The sequence below is a fragment of the Chamaea fasciata genome, unplaced genomic scaffold (genome assembly GCF_029207755.1).
Source record: "Chamaea fasciata isolate MVZ Bird 193981 ecotype frontalis unplaced genomic scaffold, bChaFas1.0.hap1 SCAF_9, whole genome shotgun sequence".
Lineage (NCBI taxonomy): Eukaryota > Metazoa > Chordata > Aves > Passeriformes > Sylviidae > Chamaea > Chamaea fasciata.
The window spans coordinates 6,752,297-6,770,431 of NW_027094094.1; the positions used below are offsets into that span (position 1 = coordinate 6,752,297).

General features: G+C 42.7%; 1 protein-coding gene across 2 annotated transcripts in view; it reads left to right on the forward strand.

The window, feature by feature from the left end:
- The window catches only part of SHTN1 (shootin 1), a 52,846-nt gene extending 34,956 nt beyond the window's left edge, over window positions 1-17,890 (forward strand). The window contains exons 10-17 of one of the 2 annotated variants that reach the window (XM_066190852.1): window positions 90-243; window positions 1,257-1,362; window positions 3,189-3,271; window positions 6,171-6,283; window positions 6,907-6,960; window positions 9,739-9,859; window positions 10,730-10,913; window positions 17,560-17,890. In XM_066190852.1, coding sequence (XP_066046949.1) covers window positions 90-243; window positions 1,257-1,362; window positions 3,189-3,271; window positions 6,171-6,283; window positions 6,907-6,960; window positions 9,739-9,859; window positions 10,730-10,913; window positions 17,560-17,770 — 1,026 coding nt within the window. In that variant the 3' untranslated portion in view covers window positions 17,771-17,890. The remainder of the gene's footprint in view (window positions 1-89; window positions 244-1,256; window positions 1,363-3,188; window positions 3,272-6,170; window positions 6,284-6,906; window positions 6,961-9,738; window positions 9,860-10,729; window positions 10,914-17,559) is intronic. The other variant, XM_066190853.1, reaches the window with a different exon arrangement.
- The last annotated feature ends 245 nt before the right edge of the window (window positions 17,891-18,135 follow it).

Below are 18,135 nucleotides of genomic sequence, written 5' to 3' on the forward strand. Positions count from 1 at the left end.
GCCTCAGTGTGCCTAGTGGGTCATTTGCCAATGGAAGGGACAGAAAATGCCTTTTTCTTGTGATGAATGCTCTTGTTTGTCAACTGCAGATTAAAGAATTAGAAGAGCAGCTAGAGAATCAGTCACTGCATAAGGAGATTAGTCGCCTTAAACAGCAACTAGAACTTTTGGAAGAAGATAAAAAAGAACTGGAGCTGAAGTGTCAGCACGCAGAGGAAAAAGCTAGAGACCTAAAGCATTCAGGTAAAATTTCATTTTAGGGCTAACGTGTATATGTGGGGTGGTTGGTGCACATCGACGTTTAAGACCTCGGAAGCTTTGGTGTAGCTTTGCTTCACTAGATAAAGTACAGCAGCTGCCTTCAGCTGCAGAACAACTGTGTCCAAAATGTGAGTGAAGGAATAACCTTGCAAAACTTCTGTAAGGAACAAAAATCCTGTTGTTAGGTAGCCCTTAGTCTTACAGATGGATAAATATATGGGAATCGGTGTCTGCGTGAAAGACTCAAAAGATGATACCTGGGCTTTAAAGCTGATTTTTAATTTTTTTACCTTTTAAAATGTAAAAATAAGTTTAAAATACTGTAATTTTAATTTGGATTCATCATTGCAAGAACAAAGACCCATATCCACTATGGAAACCATATTCTTACTTCTGCTGTAACCTCCTGTACACAGAACAATTGCTAAGGATTTTTGTAACTAAAAGAAATTCAAGACACCTTTTTTCTCTGTTTCTGCCCTTCCCTAGTTAATTATATTTGACAGCATTTCAGGTGCAGAAAAGTAATTTCCACATTTTAGGTCTGACATGAAAACAAGAGACAAAAAATCCATTCTGCCACGACACAATTTTATAGGGAAAGCCCACACCATCAGCAAGACAGGGATAAGTCTGGAGGTTAAAATTGTCAATTTCTTTCATCTCTTGTTAATTCATTCTCAAATACAAGCTCAGCTAGACCATTGCAGCAATGGCATCAAGTTTTCCCTGCTCAGTCATTTCGTATGAAGAATCCTGTGTGAGGGAGAGTTTCAGTTTCAGTACTAACTCAAGTTGGAGGGAGCTGTTTTAATGGGAATCTGGTGCATTGTTCTTGGTAGAAAATGTCGAAAAGTGGACTTGTGGCAGTGGTGTGGTTTAGTCTTGTTTGTTCTTTACTTTATTAGTAGAGTTTTTTTTCCTTAAACCATCGAAGTTGGTTTTCAGAGGAGATGAGAGAGCCCAGGAACTCACTGTGGTCTGTTTCGTTGCAGTTGATGAACTCCAGAAGCGAATCCAGCAGTCGGCAAACCCTGCCCCGCCTCCCCCGCCGCCTCCGCCGCCACCCCTGCCTCCTCCTCCTCCTCCCAACCCCATACGGTGAGTGCTCACACTGCCTCCTCCTCCTCCTCCTCCTCCTCCTCCTCCCAACCCCATACGGTGAGTGCTCACACTGCCTCCTCCTCCTCCTCCTCCTCCTCCTCCTCCTCCTCCTCCTCCTCCCAGCCCCATACCGTGACAGTGCTGCTCTGCAGAGGCACAATTCCTTACAGCAGCTGCCCTCCAAGCAGGAAGAGTGTCTTTAAAGGAAAAAAAGGCTTTCTGCACCTGTCTGGGGCTCCTGAGCAGCAGGACATACTCAGTGCCCCTAGACTTAACACCCTGACCAGTTCTGAGCTGCCAGTTGTGCCTTGCCAAGCCTAACAAACTGTCTAGACTGTGACTTTGGAGGAGGAGGGATACCTGTCTCCTCTAAATTTTGGAGATTATTTTTTTTTTCTATTCACCTGATAGCTGTAATTATAGACTTGTGAAATGCTTTCTATTGCCAAGAAAACTCCTTTGAACCAAAGGATATGTTAGATTATTGTGTGTCCCTTCATGTCAGATACTGATGATGAAAATGTAGACTCCATTGAGTTCCCACAATCACTTTCATAATTTAAAAAGGAGGGGAAAAAAAAGAAAATAAAAGAAAATCACTACCCAGCCACCCAGTCATCAAGCAGTTTTTGGGCAAAATTACCAAAATTTGGCTTGATTTCTGCAAAGGACTGTAAAAGAAGATGACCGGTCTGTGCTGATGTATCAGGCATTAGACCCAAATGAATTAACTAAACGCTAAAGGGTGCTTAGTTAATTTTAAAAACTCAGCTAATCTTCTTGTTGTCTGCTTGGTTTTAAAAATAAATGGACTTTGATCACAGTTTGCAGCCTTCTGTAATAGAAATACATCCAGGAGTCTTTTTAACTACTGTGTTATATGAATAGATGTGATTACTGGGGAGAATTCATCCCTTTGTGCATCTTGCATTGTTTTTAGAAACTAAACATGGTCAGAAGGATTGTGTTTGGCCTTTTGCTTCTTTTATGTCCTTTAACTCATTTGGCCTGCCTGCTCCTTTCTCACTGATGGATAGCATGAATTAATGATGTAGGGATGTTGTGGGATTTTTTGTTTAAATTTCTGCCCTTTACTGTTTGGAAGAGGTGAAACTATTAATTTTAAGCCCTGTAGTAGCAAAGTCAGACTATTTCCTCATGCACTGTGACATGTATGTGGATAGCAGCTGTTTTAGGACATAGGCACTGGATGCTGCATTTTTCTGGGACAGAGTTTTGACATTTAGGGAGGGATGTCACTGTGCTGTGTAAGGAATGATGTTCAGTAGGAGGTGACTGGCCTTACTGACTCATCGGATGGGCACAGGAGCTTGTAATTGTTCTTAAGGATGAATCATTTGCTGGTGTGGACTTTTACGTTGTGAATATAGTGAGGGGATAATTATTTGACACTGTAAGGAGATTACAAACTTGGAAATGGTGAGGAGATACTGATCACCATATTTAAGTGTCCTCTGGAGAACAATACTTCAACATCTACAGCTCTTCTGTTTATTATGCCCGAGCAGCTTCTGTTTGTCATGTGTCACAATGAGACACTGGCTTTTAATATTCAAATCTGGAGTGTTTTGATTTGTGCCTAATGTCTGTTAAAAAGAAATAAATTTCTCTGGTGCATTTTGATGGGAGGCATTGTGGGGGGTAATTCAGTGCATCTGCATTCAAGAACCATTAAATGAGTCTTTTGTAAGTGGCTGTATAATCAGGTATAAGCAAGCTGGTGATGTGCCATGCTCAAGCTCATTCTGGCAGTGGGTGACCCAGGACAGAGTGACAATGTGCAGTTTCATTTCCTCCCCAAGGTCTCTCATGTCAATGATTCGCAAGAGATCTCACTCCAACACCAACGTGAGCAAGAAGGAGAAGCCTCCTCAGCAGGAGTCAGGTATGGCTCATCCCTTCTCAAGCCTGTGGGTTATCCACTGGTACTGCAGGAAAAGCTGCTGCTGGAAAGGATCTGGGGATAAAGATGGTTCAGATGCTTTTGATTGTCAGCGTTAACTCCAGCTGTCCATGTGCCAGCACATTCCTCTGCCTTGCAGTCCAGAAATGGGATTGCAGCCCAGGAATATGTGCACCAAGATGGGAAGTGGTGTCTTTGGTACTACAGCTTTGGTATTCCTGTGAGGGGTGGCTGAGGACTCTGGGCTTGTCTGGTTCAGGGAAAAGGAGGCTGAGGAGTCAATTTATTGCTCTCTACAGCTCCTGAGGAAGGGACAGGGAGGTGCTGAGCTCTGGGATCCAGTGACAGAACACATGGGAGTGTTTAAAACTGCATCAAGGAATGCTTAGACTGGACATAAGGAAGAATTTATTTTTGGTGAGAATGGTCGGACGCTAGAAGAGGCTTCCCAGAGAGGTGGTTGATTCCCCAGGCTTGTAAGGTTTTGAGGCCCTTAAGAACATGCTCTAACTCTTAGTCAGGCTGTCAGACCAGATGGTCACTGCAGGGCCCTTCCAACAGAAACAGTCTCTTGTGTTCTACTGCAAACTTCCTCAAGATCCCAAGTCAATTTGTGTGGCACTCACAGCCATCCCTGCCTCCACAACTGAACTGACCATCAGCATCCAATTTGCTTTTTCCAAAAGAATTTGAGGTTGAACAGTCTTTGAGGCTGCTGGACCAAAACCTCAGGGGAAGACCTAGCACTTGCTGTAACTGGAGAAAAGTTCTGATCTTCCTGCCTGAGCTGCAGCATGTGCAGGGCTTTGTGTTTCCACAGGTTACCTGGAAGAGGCAGAAGACCAAACCTACAAGCATTAAACAGAGCAGGTTATATTCAGCATGATACAGGGAAATTTCTGAGCTTCCACATGGCAATTTCTTCTGTCCAGAGCCTCTCCACAGAGCTTGTTTGTTAAATACTTCAGTTTTCATCCCTCAATTCATATCTTGTGAAATTACCACTCAGAGTTGACTGTAATTCTAATCCTTTAATAACACTGAAAACCTAAAACAAAACAGTCTTGCACTGAGGTGGCTCTGCATGCAAAGTAACAGCTGAAATTGCATTTTATTGTTGTTAATGGAAGCTGGAAACTTAGTAGGTTGAGAACAGGAGTTAAGTACAGATTTACAAATGACTGTGAGTGCCTGAAGAGCCAGAGCTAGTTAGACAGGCATTGCCAGTTAAATAACCAAGGGTTTTCTTGCTGTTTCTCTCTTCCTTCTGAAACAGCAGGAGTTTGTTTGTAGTGAATTGCTTAATTCATTTGCTGCCACTTAAACAAAGAAGGGAACCTGGCTGAAATTATAGGATATAACTGTTAAAAAACCCCCTGCTGTTGGCAGACTAATGGTATGTAAGTCAGGCTGGATTGTTGCATGGAACCAACAGGCAGGAAGTGGGGGAAAGAAAGTATTACTCCTCCCATTTTCAGGTGAGAAGCTGAGGAATGGAGTGACCTGGGCAGAAATTCCTTGGGGGAATTTCTGGGAACTGGTTACCAGTCTGAGGGAAACAAGGTTGTTGGTCTGGATAGAACAGTTAGAGAGATGACCTTGTACCGAGATCTCGGATGAAGAGTCAGTCTCATCTTTCAGTAGAAGTCCAGTTATGGTGCCTTCATTTGGGTTCCTTACCTTGAAGCATCCTGGATGTCTTGATTACATCTTTTTGTTGAGACTGTCAAACACAGTGATTGCAGGAAATACTCTGAAATTTACTCTTAAGTTCTCTACTCCCCATTTTTTATTTATTAGTAAACTAACAGTTCTGACCTTTCTTCAATCACGTATAAACTGCTTTTCCTCTTAATAGTTGAGCCGTTCTTAAAATAAAAATTAAAAAAAGGGAGAAAGTTCTTTCTTGATCTAGTCATTATATCAAACTTGAGGCTTGTTTTGACCCCTTTTAAGGACTTAGAATGAGTGGTTTCTATCCCATACCACCAATTAAGCTTTTATATTTGAAACAGCCTGTTTGTGAAATTAAAGCCTGACATTAAATCGGCTTAGAATACAGAAACCACATTTCTATGAATCATCAATAGTACCCTGACAAGTGAGAGAGCAAAAGTCTTTTTAAAATTCCTGTTACATAAGGTACAAGGTTGCAGCTTTGAATAGGATCAACCCTATTTCTTCAAGTATTTGCTTTAAATGCTCTTCCCCTCCCTCCCCTTTCTGGTATGTTAAGGGTGTTTTCTTTTGTTATCCAGAATGCTGATAAGTTAACAGGTATTATTTAGGTTCATCACAGAGCTTCCCATGTCATACAAATATTTTGCAGTCCTGACACCAAATCTCTTGAAAAAGCAGCCATTTCCTTTCATGGCATTTCAGTTTTTCCCTTTATCTTGGTGCAGTGATTTTGAAGGGATGGGTTTAGTTCAGGCTGACCTGTTGGTGTGTTGTTCCAGGCAGGTCCTCAAAGCCACGTGAAATGGGAGACGTGGTTGGGAGTCACTGTCATGGGGCATTATCAGCTTCTCCTGTGTCAGTGGAGCTGTGGAAATTGCTGCTGAGCCACAGTGGAAACAGAGCTCTGTTCTTTCAGTCCCTGGTGCTTCAGCTTAGAGCACTGAGCTTTTGCAATTCCCAGACTTGTTCCAGGAGCTTTGCTTTTTTCAGGATGTGGACCCTGCTTCTGTGCAAACTTCTGCAGTTGGGCTTTTGCAAAGCCAAGATCCTCAGTGTAGGTTGGCATTTTATCCTTGGGGAGCTTGGGGCAGCTGAGCTCATGGCAAAGATCCCTGTATCCAAAATGAGAACATGGTTTTTAGTTGGTACCACTCCTCTGCAGTTCCTGTCTGAAATGTGATCTGCTCTTTGACTTTTTTAGCAGGTGAAGAAGTTACAGATCTGAAGAGGCAAGCTGTGGAAGAAATGATGGACAGGATTAAAAAGGGAGTTCACCTGAGACCAGTCAACCAGTCAAGCAGGCCTAAAACAAAGGTTTGGAATAAGCAGCAGACCAATAATTTTAGCTAAGTACAGTAATTTACACTGAAAAGAAACTTTCTAGTTAAATATTCAGAAGAATACATTTTCCTCTCCTCATTTAATTAGCTTGATTTTGGATAAAATGAATTAGAGCAGCATATACCTGAAGAACAAAGAAAGTGAAAGCAGCAGTGAGTAAATAAAGGCCAGTTTCTTTGACAGAGAAAAGAAGCTTGTAAACAAACAGCTGCTAAGAAACAAAAAGCACAGAGAGAATACCTGAAGTGGTTAAAGGGGATGGTCAACAAGTAGACTGCATTAGCACTTTTTTTTCTTTCATGCAACACTTACACCTAATACCTGAATGTGGCCACTGCAGAACATTGCTGACCTCCTTCACAAAATCTTTGTGTAGTCTGTGATTCACAGTGCTGAGAGCTGAGGCTCTTCTCTCCATGTGAGTAAGGAAACAGATGGAGTGTTAGCCCTGTGCCCAGGGGAGGAGGGGGCAGAGGAGTGTCACACACCCACAGGCCTGGGCAGCAGCCCCTGTGTGAGGTGTGTCTGCAGGTACAGAGTCTGCCCTGGGCCATTTCATGTGGCTTTTAACATTTGTGTGTTGTGTTTGTTTACAGCCAGAAACACCAAAGCCCTCTGAAAGTGCAATGAAAGAACTAAAAGGGATTCTGGTAAGGGAACTTTCATATTATATTTCATTTTCTTCTCATTGAGCTGACAGGGCCTTCTGTGCAAACTGTGAAACTTCTGCATTTTGGTTTGAAGTCATAGAGCAGTTTGGTAGAAAATCCCCCAATTCCACCTTTGACTTTGGTTTGACTTAAGGATTGGTTTTGGTCTTACTAGAATTTGCTTTTGCACTCTGCTCTGAGTTTGTGTGCTCCTGCCACTAGAGGGGATTTTGTGGTCTGTGTCTGCCATAGGTTCTTTGGAAGCTTTCCAAATACTCTCATGGGGATGCTTAGGGATGGAGAGGCAGCTGAGTATCTGTATCTAGTCCAAAGCAAAGCCCGTGGACTGCACATGTAGTAGAAGTAGACTTGTCCTCATCAGCTGGTGTCTTTCCTGGGGCACCAGATTTTCTGTTAGTGTAGGTGAAGTTTAAATAAAGCAATAACTCTGGTCTGTCTGCATTTGCATGTAGAAAAAAAATGGATTCTGAATAGCTGTCCCCATAACCCCGTGTCACAAAATAAGAACATCAGGCATGTTTGGTCCAGCTGAGAGCAATGTGCTAGGTTTGCTCCTGTGTCCTTTACTCAAGTGTTGCATTGCTTGTTTTTAACTGGTTGCTTCTTTTGCACAAGAGCTAAAATTGTCTCAGTCAGAAGGAGCTGTAGTTCTTGTTCCCTGACCTCTGTAACCCTGGAGCTTTTGAAGGGCCACTTTGGCAAGTCAAGTAAAATTCTGTCAGTATTGAAGCAAAATGTTTCACTTCCACGGTGCAGAGGGTGAGTGGAATCATTCCCTGTGGTCAAACAGGCCTTACAAATAACAGTTCAGTGGTGTTTTGGGGGGATGCAGGATGGTACAGCAGAGTGTAGCCGCAGCCTCTGCTGTGATTTAAAACCACCAGTGGGGCACCAGTGATGTGTTAAAAGTTGCTGTTCTCCAGTCATGTGAAAGCAGAGGAAGAAGGGAAGAAATGGTCTAGAGAGTCACCAGACCCTAATGCTGAGCCCTAATTAGAGGGGCGCATAATTAAATGCGGCGGTAAATAGGAAAGGAATAAAATGCAACGCTGAGAGTGTGCTTTAAGCAGAATTCCATAATTACAGGAACAGTGGGATGTGGGGTGCTGTTTGGAGCAGTGAGGGTTGGTTGGACAGAGCTATCCTGCCCAGGGTCCCTTCGTTCTCTGATAGCTGTTTCATTTCTTCAGCGCTGTGTCACTGGCATCAGGGGAGACTGGACTGTGCCCTTCAGGGGGAGCAGAGGGAAACCTGCAGGCACTGACTGCACTCCTGTGTTGGGCTCCTTGCTTTTGAGCCTTCCAGGCGATTTGCAGTGCAAGTCAAACTGTATAAAATGCAACTCCAGTCTATTCTTGAGAGCAGTGATTATGCACAGTCAGACAACAAACATGGGGGTGGAATGTGATGGAGTAAACATTTGTTGCTACTATGCTAATTATGCATTTTGTGTAGACCTCCATATAATTGTTACAAACAAAACACATTTATGTTGTGCAAATTCCAGAGTTTGAGTGACTCCCTTTTTTAAGTTGCTTTTGTACACGTACATTTGTACAGATCTGGAGCATGCTACTAATGAATAACCTGCTCAGTTAAATTTCAAATAGTTTTGAAAGAAAATTTTTTAACTTCTAGGCAGGAGTGAAGAATTAAGAGCTTCTTCGCAGGGCTCCTGAAAATAGCACAGCTCTTGCAACTTGCTATTTCCTTTTTTCCTTGGCTATTTCTGCTTAAAAGTTATTTGCTTATAAACAAAAGATGTCAACAGAATATTATTTATGGTGTGGAAAAATGCTGTATGAGTCTGGCATGTTTTGGAAGGCTCAATAAACAAGATTTATGGGAAGAGTCAGAGGGAGAATGAAATAGCATATGGGTACCAAATTTCCAGTTGCATTATAAACATTTTGGGCAAATTTTACAATCAAGTAGGTTCTGATCCAGCAGCTGATTGTTTTGAGTTGGGAAATGCATGTAGTATGCACTAAATGGGTGTTTAAATTCCTGTAGGCAAGTTTGTGAGGGGTCAGGCTTTGCTTAAAGCCTCTTTTCCTCCCCCTTTAAGAAAAGTCCTCTTGGACTTGCAGCTTCACTGATACCACATGCTAGCCTTGGTATAAGGCAGTAACAACATTTATTTCTGTTCTGTATGTATAAAAAACTGTTTCAGCTTGAGATCTAACTCTGTGTGAAAGAGAAACCTTGAAGTATATAGATGCAGGGTCAGGTTTATGGCAGATCAGCTACATTACAGGATATAATATGCTGCAGTTGTAGCTGATAAATCCTGGTTTCTGCAGATCCATGTATACACCAGCATGCAGCAACACAGGACCATGCTAAAATATAAAACCCACTGGAGCAGTAAAAGATGGATCTTTGGCTTTTTGCTAACAGAGGTTAATTATGTGCATGATAACTCTCTAGCAGTTTCTTAAGGTCCTTCAAATGTTAAGATGGAGGGAGTTGGCAGTTTCCCACAAACACCAGAATTTGTTCATTAGTGGCAGGGCCAGGGCATCTCTCTTAAGCCTGATACCAACCCCTTAGTGTGCAGTAAGTTTTATCCCTGTGTCATTAGTCCAGGTAAGGCTGGGATGGTGAGCAGATCCCAGATGCTCCTGTAGTACCGATGGAACAGCTCGGCATGCAGCTCTCGAACTGCAGCGTGAAAGACCCTGAGGTTGTGCACGTGAGCTGCTTGGCAAGGCATAACCTGTCCTCAGAGTTTCTCATGCCTTCTTCTTGCTGTAGGAAACGCTGAATAAATCCACCAGTTCCCGGAGCTTGAAGTCCCTTGAAACAGACAGTGGTGAAACAGAGCTGGAACGAGTCCTGCGGCGCCGGAAAGTGACCACTGACCAGGACAGTGGCAGTAAGTGCTGGGCTTCAGCGGAGTCCTCCTCCTCTCCCTGCATTCAGTGACTCGTGAAGCTTTACATTCTCTCCCAGACCACTGCCATTGCAGCCATTGTGGAGAGCTTCACCTTCTTCTACAGTGACTCCCTTCCCTGTCTCACCTGTTGCTTTTCATCCCATTTTCTCCAAGAGACGCTTCTGTCCGGATTTTCTGCACACACAGGCACACTCAGATTCCTCTTTCCAGCCTGGAGTTCAGATGTTATTGCTGGAGTTACTGCATGAACCTACTGTGAAAATCCTCTTGAAAGTAATGCTAGCCAGAGAAATGAGATTTAGGACTGGTGATTTGAATTAACCTCCTCTGCTGACCAGGGGTCTCAGTTTTTAGGCTGTGCTTTAGTGTCATTTTCTGTAAGAAAATGTTGATGTTCTGCTTGGCTACAAACACAAGTTGTGCAAGTGTGAGTCCATGCCATAGCTGATGCAGGGGTGGCTGGTTTGAATGTCGCTGTAGAGTTTTATCTTGGACTTCGCAGGCAGTTCACTGACTCTTCATTAGTATTGAGAACAGGCTTTTCTGCAATTAGGCTGGGAGGGCACCGAAGTTGTGGCCTGGGTAGGGCTGTGTGGGCAGCAGAATTTACCACCACCCCAGAAGGCAGGAGGATCAACACAGCAAGTGCTGCCTGTGCTACAAGAAAGGGGAATTCTTGGTGGGGAGAGCAAAAGCTGCAAATGCAGTATTTTGATATTCTCTTGCACTGGACACTGTTCATTAAAATTCCATTTTGATTTCTGCATTTAGCTTGAGTTCTGCTCTGCTCTTGTGTCGTTTCTGGACCAATCTGGATAACGAAAGCATTAAACTTTCTTTGGATTTTAGGTCCCACTGGAATCTTGGCCACATCAGAATCAAAGTCTCTGCCTGTGCTGGGTTCAGGAGCCAGTGCCCCACAGGCAGCACTGAACAAGAAGGATGTGGAGACAGAATTCACTTCCAAAGTACCCAACTCAGGTCCTGTCCCCAGCCAGCCTAAGGGTGCTACAGGCTCCAAGCCTACTTTACAGTAAGTAGAATATCGATTATTAATTACATTGTAGTACAAGATGTATTTAGCTGGTGTGTTTGAAAAGTGATTTAATATCAGTTTTGGTTAACAAGATAAATGTACAGTCTGCAGCTGTTTACCACTGACTCCCCAAATAATTTGCAGTCTCATGTGAAAGGAGAAATTAAGCTCTCTGTAATAAAGTTCTTTTCCTCTAAAACCTGTGAACATTCTTCAAAAAAATGTTCATCTTCTCTGTCCAAAAAAAGCCCTCAAGAGATTTTGAAGGTTGAGGGGTTTTTCCATATCCTGAAGAGGGATGGTAGGTATATTGTTAACTCTTGATTAAAAGTAGTTCTGGCAAATACTTTAAAAAATACAATCATATGAATCATCTCAGTCTATATGCTGGTATTCAGGGCAGTTTCTGTTGAACCAAAACAAGTCCTGATTATTACTCTTAAAAATTCGTTGGTAAAATTTTTGAAGTACCTTGAAATCTCAAGTGTAAAAAAACATAGCACTGTATTTGCACAGATAGGCAGCAGAATCTTTCATCGCAGCAAATTGAAGACCTGAAACCGGCATCAGAGTTAAACCTACTTCAATATTTATTTTAGATTCCCTGGAGGATTGGTTTGTTCTCCAACAGTACCAGGCTCCTTTTGGAATTAGGCTGTGCACTTGCTTCGGTTGCCTTGCCAGCTTGCTTATCAGTTTGTCATTTCATGAAAAGGAAAGAGATGAGACAAATCAGATTGGAAAAATATTGTAGTTATGGCTAATTAAACTTCTGATTTCCTGCTCTGTCAGTTAGAAAATACCACCAGTAGCAATTCTAGCAAGTCTCCATTGCTTTGTTCAGAGGAGGAAGTCATGACAAATGAGCTGAATGTTGAGTTTGCATCTATTTTTATGAACTGATCCTTCACTCTTATGCAGGTACTTTCATCATTTATTTTTGAGTGGATTAAGAGCCTAATTTCCTTTTGTGCTCTACAGTTGTATTTAATTCCCACAGAGAATTAAAAGCAGAATGCTATTTTCAATCATATGTATTTTCCCCTTTTATTTCATTTAAGTATCCTTAGAAGAAAAATGATCTTCATTTTAGTTTAATCAGAAAGATGAAGATATTTTCCACAGTTGTTTTGACATGAATAATGCCGTTGCATTTTCTTGAATGCCTACCCTGACAGAAAGGTGAGGTTGTTCCTGAAAAATTGTGTTTGTAGTTTGTGGATTTCTACGATTTTGAACCAACCATAAAATACAAGCAACTCCTGCCACCTTTTGTGTACTTTTATTCCACCCAACTAAGTGGAAATTGCATTTACAAGAAAGGAAATGAAATAATTGCAGGCCCCAAGGTCTCGCAGAATGCGTGGTGAATTGACAGTGAAAAGGATCTTGTGTTGACAGTCACAGTTGTTATGTGTTATAAAAGCATATGTGAAGCTCAATTTATTTCTCAGCTTGCCTATTCAGTGACATCCTGAAAGACACATTTCACTTTAATTTATCTGTTTAAAGCATTAAAACAAATGTGGTGGGCCAGAGTCCTTTGTGCTGCAGGGCTTCCTTGCACTGAGTCACTGGTGTAGTAAACCTGCTTAACTGGGAACATTCATCCTTAGGGATGGATTTCCAGAGAGAGAGAACATGCTGGGGCTCTCCCACTCTTGTATGGCAGGAGGAGCAGGGATAACCTGCAGGTCCCACGCCACCTTACACAGCACTTGCTTTTCTTTTCTCTCCTGGGTCCTGTTTGCAGCAGAGGTTGGTAGAAGCAGCCTCCAGACCCTGAGGTGTGAAGCACTGTTGGAAACAGGGCTCCTTGGAAGCAGGCAGCAGAGGGGAGTTCATCTGGCCAGCAGGTCTGACAACTGGGCTCTGTAATTAGGCAGTTCCCTGGCCTTCCCTGGAAGCAGCTTAGTTTGGATCAGCAGAGCACTTCTGAAGCAAATCTCACTATTGTCTGCGTTTGCTATGCTTTGATTTGTGTTCTGGAGTGCCCTTAGAGCATCCTGCATCCCTGGTTTCATTGCATGAGTGAAGCTAAACCAGGGCATGTGATCCAGCCTTTTGGGATGTCCTGGGGGGCCACACGAGGGCTGGTTCAGTGACTCACCCTGAGCCGTGTGCTCTGCAGCAGGGGCTGCTTCCCTCCACACTGCTCCTGCTGCACCACTCCATTCCCGAAAGAAAACAAACAGTGCCCTGCCTGGGCTGCACAGCCTGCATGAGAAATCCTCTTCTCCTTATTCCCACCTGAGGTTAAAGGATGCAGCTCCCTCATCATTTGCAATTCCTTGAAATCTAACCAAGGGGTGGCATCTTAATCTGTTTGCAGCAGCCGGGCAAACCTTTCACATCACAGGGGAGGACTGCATGTCTCATAATTGCCAGGTTATCCCTCTTGCAAGGCAGGGTTTATTCTTTTTTCTTCACCTAGATTTTAATGTGCAGCTTGCTATAGAAAACCTGAGTTTAGAACCCCTAGGTGTGAGGTGTTATTTCAGTGCAGGAGGTTCTTGTGTGTCCGAAGCCATTAAGGAGATGGTTTGAAATGTGTGAGATTTTGCTGAGGTGGCGCTTAGAGAGGAGACATCAGTAATGTGTGTCCTGTAGAGAAACTGAGGCCTTACCTCAGTGTGCAGGTAACTTCCTCTGCAGATCTTTTCCCTGTGTTTAACCCAGCATGAGTGTAATTCCGGGACAACTGCTTAGAAGAGGTGACAGTTTGTTTTCCTTGGGAGCAAAGAGAGTTCCTGTGACCCCCTGCAGTGTGTAGGCACAGAAGGGAGAGGTGTGTCTGGCTCTGCCACCGGGTTTTTGGTTGTTTGGTGAGGGGTTTTTTCAGCACTTGGTAAACATTGTGTTTCTTGGGTGCAGAGTTCTCTGCTGACAGAGTGCACTACGGAGAGGGTTAGTCTTAATCTGATGATTTTATACAATTAAAGGATTTGTCCTCCCTCTCCCGGCTGTAATCTTAGTACCCCAAATCATCTACCAGCTCTGCAGGGAGCAGCTCAGCCTCAGCTGGAATGAACCACAAAGGTTTTCCAGTGCAGCTTGAGCATGGGCAATTTAGTTTAAACAACAGATGAAGAAAACAATGGGATGTTCTGGAAGTTGGAGGTCTCCTCAGTTTTAACTGTTTTAAAAGCTACTGAGACATTTTGCTTAGCTTGTACTCTTTGTGCGCCCTTTCAGTGCAGGCAGAAGCTCTCCAAGATTCTTCATTTAAGTAAATTTGCTGATCTTTTTGAGCTTTCTCAAAAGAAGCAGATGAAAATGGGAACAATCTCCATGCTAGAGATTGTCTGCAGTTCTGTTCTGCTGGCTGCTGTGCTGACCACCTTTGTACTCAGCTGGGTTTTGCAGGAGCAGTCTGAAATGAAGAAGGTTTCTTGCAGTTCCTTCACAGATGTCTGGTGTTGCAGGTAGCACTGGGACTATCAGTAGGGAACAGGGGGCTTATTCACCAGTGCCACTGTTTATATTATATTCTCTCTAATCACTGTTGGACAAATACTTGTAGTGCTGTGGTGGAATTGTTTGTTCATCTCAGACTTTCAAACCTTGGAATTGGTGTATTTTTTGCTGTTGCTCAGTATTGGCCTCTGGTCTTCTCTGGTTTATTCTCCTACCTTGTAAAGAATTCTGAAATAATAAACGCATCTGCAGTTTTTGCTTTTATTCTCAATGAATATTGACATAAAATTCTGTTTTCTAATGGGTATGCATCACAATGATTTTACAATGATGTCATGAATAGAACACTGACCCAGGTTAAATAATGCCAAGGTTCTAATATAACCGGAGGAAACAAAGAAAATCCAAGTCTCAGTTGACAATCTGATCCTTAGTTTGTCCTTTTGTACTCCTACTGTAAATTTTATGCAAAGGTCACAGCAGAGCTACTTCACAGACTTTAGTAACCCTTTAGTATTTACACCTTCTGTAGGTTCTGTAACTATATAAACAGAACAGATTGCTTCTGTTACTCTTACATAACAAAGCACAGAACATTGCATATCCCAAAGCATTAATCTCAAATGCATTTGTCATCTAAATCCATATTTCACAGTGCAGATTTGATGTGTTTAGTCATAAAAAAATACATTCAGACTTGTGAACAACTGTGTGTGAATGAGTACAGTAGAACTAGGGTCTCAATTTCTGGTTTAAATATATAGTTGGACAAATAACAGGAGCATTGATTAACAGCATTAACAATCCCAGTGAGGGAAGAGCTTTGCATAGAACTAAATGCAAATACCTTGGCTGGACAAAATTGAGTTTTTCAGAACTGTGGCAAACTGTCTTTACTCACTGCTTTTCCCAGCTTTATTTGTACGAGTAGACGCTGCTTTCCGAAAAACAGCACCAAAATTATCTTCATTCTTCACACTGAAACATTTTGCTCGTGACAATCTGTTGAAAGGAAGCTGTGAATAAGTGATAAATAGGGTTAATAATTTTTAACAATGCCTCAGCTGTAACAGCAGCATTGTCAGGCTGGTTTTGCACCAGTGTGAAGGATTTGAAGAAGGCAATACTGGTACAACAAAGTCGGATAGTAATTCTTATTTTTATGCTGCAAACACTGATTTAATCACCGGTTTTCTCCATTAAACTACTTTATATCGACATCTTTCATTTTTCTGTCCTTTGAAGGTGGTAAATATGATTGCCATTTTATCCATTTTTGTTATAAATGAAACAGACTTCAGAGCGTTTGGCTGTGCATCAGTTGCTGGAATGCTGCCATACACTAATGCAGACTCCCCACTGTGATCCCAGTGAAGAATTATACTTTGATTCACCAGATTGTATTAAATAGTCCAGCTGTTGGGATTTGAAAGATAGTTACCTCCAAAGTGAAATAAAAATGAACTTGGCATTTATGTCTTTGACCATCTTTATAGTGTTGGGCAATCAGCTTTTCAAAAGTAGCACTTTTAAAAATAACCCTCTTCTGGTTACATGGCTTAAAAAGTTTAATTTGCTGTAACATTCAAAATACTCCATCTTGTATTTCTCTGGAATGATTGACAACTTTTGCATAAAATAAGCATTATTTTCCTTTTGAAATCACTAGCTTCTGATGATAATCAAATGAGTCTGAAACTGTATCTATTAGTGCCAATTTCTGCATTAATTAACTTATACCAAAATTCTAATGTTAGAGACAATTCTTGTAATTAAAGCTCGAACATAGAATTTCATTTGCTCTATCCAATGCTGCAGCAGCAAGCTGAGTAAATTCTTTCTGAAATGGAAAGTGCAGCAACTGTTGTTCCTGTGTTTATCTTTTTGGTTTTAACCTGTTCATTTACTCTCTCCCCATAAGGTGGGAGCTGGTGCAGTCCCCACCCAATGTTCTAATTGTTGAGTGGGGTGACCTCTTTCTTCCCTGTCATTTTCTTTAGGACAAAGACTGTCACAGGAAAGGGCAGTTCATGGTAGATGGATCCTTTAGCTGAATTTCTTTCTCTGGCCTCCAGTTGATTCTACGTTTTCCTCTCAAGGGTATTACCTTATCAGTATGGAAGACTATTCCTTATAAATAAGCATGAAAATTTAGGAAAAAAAAGGAGGGGAGGATGGGGAAGGAAGGCTCTGGACAAGCCTGCAGTGCATGTAGGACCTTCCCGCTTGAGGGATTTCAGCACCTGCCCAGTTGGGGCTCTGTGGGTGTGGACTGTGCATCCACAGGCAGGTAGGGCCCTGCCTAAGGATGGGCCAACGCAATTTGGCTGCCATCCCTGAGCCTGCCTGGCTCTGAGCCCACAGCATGGGGAGGATGGCTCTGGGGGCTCAGGCTCTGGAAGGCCCAGGCTCTGGAAGGCCCAGGCTCTGGAATGCAGGGTGCAGGAGGCACAAGCCTGTGCTCTCAGGCTCGCTGTCTGCCCACCCAGCAGGGGTAAGGTGGCAGTGGGAACACCCCAGTCTGCCACTTGTTCAGGTCGGGCATTCCCAGTGTTTGCCATGTTCTCTGCTGGTGCATTCCAGCTAATCTTAGGATTTGCCTGCATGTTTTCAACACCAGTACAAAGCTTCTGAATACAGACAAGTGCTTTCAGTATTCATAGGCTGATGCCAGCTTTGACAACCCGGGTGTCTCTGACCTTTCCTTCCTCCCCGCTCGGAGGCTTTTTATCCACACGAATCCAGCACTGCAGACAATGGTGGTGTCACCCCATTTCTGCAGCACAGAGCGTGGGTCAAATGCCCTTGACAGTTCAGCAAAGCCAGTAGGTGAATTTCCAGAAATGATTAGTGCTTGCTCCCAGTGAGACCAGCAGCAGCCACGGGAGCTCCTGGTTATGCTGTGCCTCAGTCATGCAGTGCAGCCCCCAGGCAGGTGGCTCTGGGATGGAGGTGTGGAGAAGCCATTTTTCAGTGCCTTGTGAGTTCATTTTTCATCTTCCATGCCTGGCTTAGCAAATGATCCAGGAGGGGGAATGTGACTGCTGCATTTTGTGCGCTGCTATCTGTACATAACAGCTGTTAAATCCATAAATCTATTTATTAGCTTAGGAGGCCTGTCTTGGTCATATGTGCTACTAATAGAAATGCTTTTCTGTGTTTTTTATGCTGTTCTGAATATGTGAACTTGTCTTTTGTATTTATATATTTATTGTTTTTCCTCTAGATCAACCAGTCACACGGAATTGACAAGAAAAGCTTCTAGCAGTGAAAAAGAGACAGAATCTGTGGTAGTTTTAGATCCTGTGTCCACCAGCGGGGATCAAATGTCTGAAAACGCCCTGAACCAGAACAAAGTGAAAGAGGAGAAAAGCAAGCCACTGCATAAAGAAACTAATGTTGGGAAAATAAAAGAAACAGATAGTTCTAGCTGTTAATTGTTACTCTGCAAGGCTGTACCTTTTGGGAATCATTATCTGGACATGTGAATTGCTTAGGTGTGTTACTAGGGGCCACGGTCTGTACTCCAGACAGAAATAATACAGATTGAAATGGTCTTTTGTATGCAGTTTTTGTTACATGCACTGAAGTGTTAAATAACTGTGTGTCACTCAAAATCCCTTTCCCATTTTAATTTTGCAGGTATGGTTTTTAATTTCTTAGACAGTGTTAGTTACCTTTAAAAATGGATTTGAAGAGGCTTTTTTAACTCTTCCTTTTATTGAGAAGATGCCTTGTTAAAGGTCTGTTCCAAAGCTTGCCAGAAGCCCCTAGCATCCCTCTTGAGCTGGACAGGTTTGGG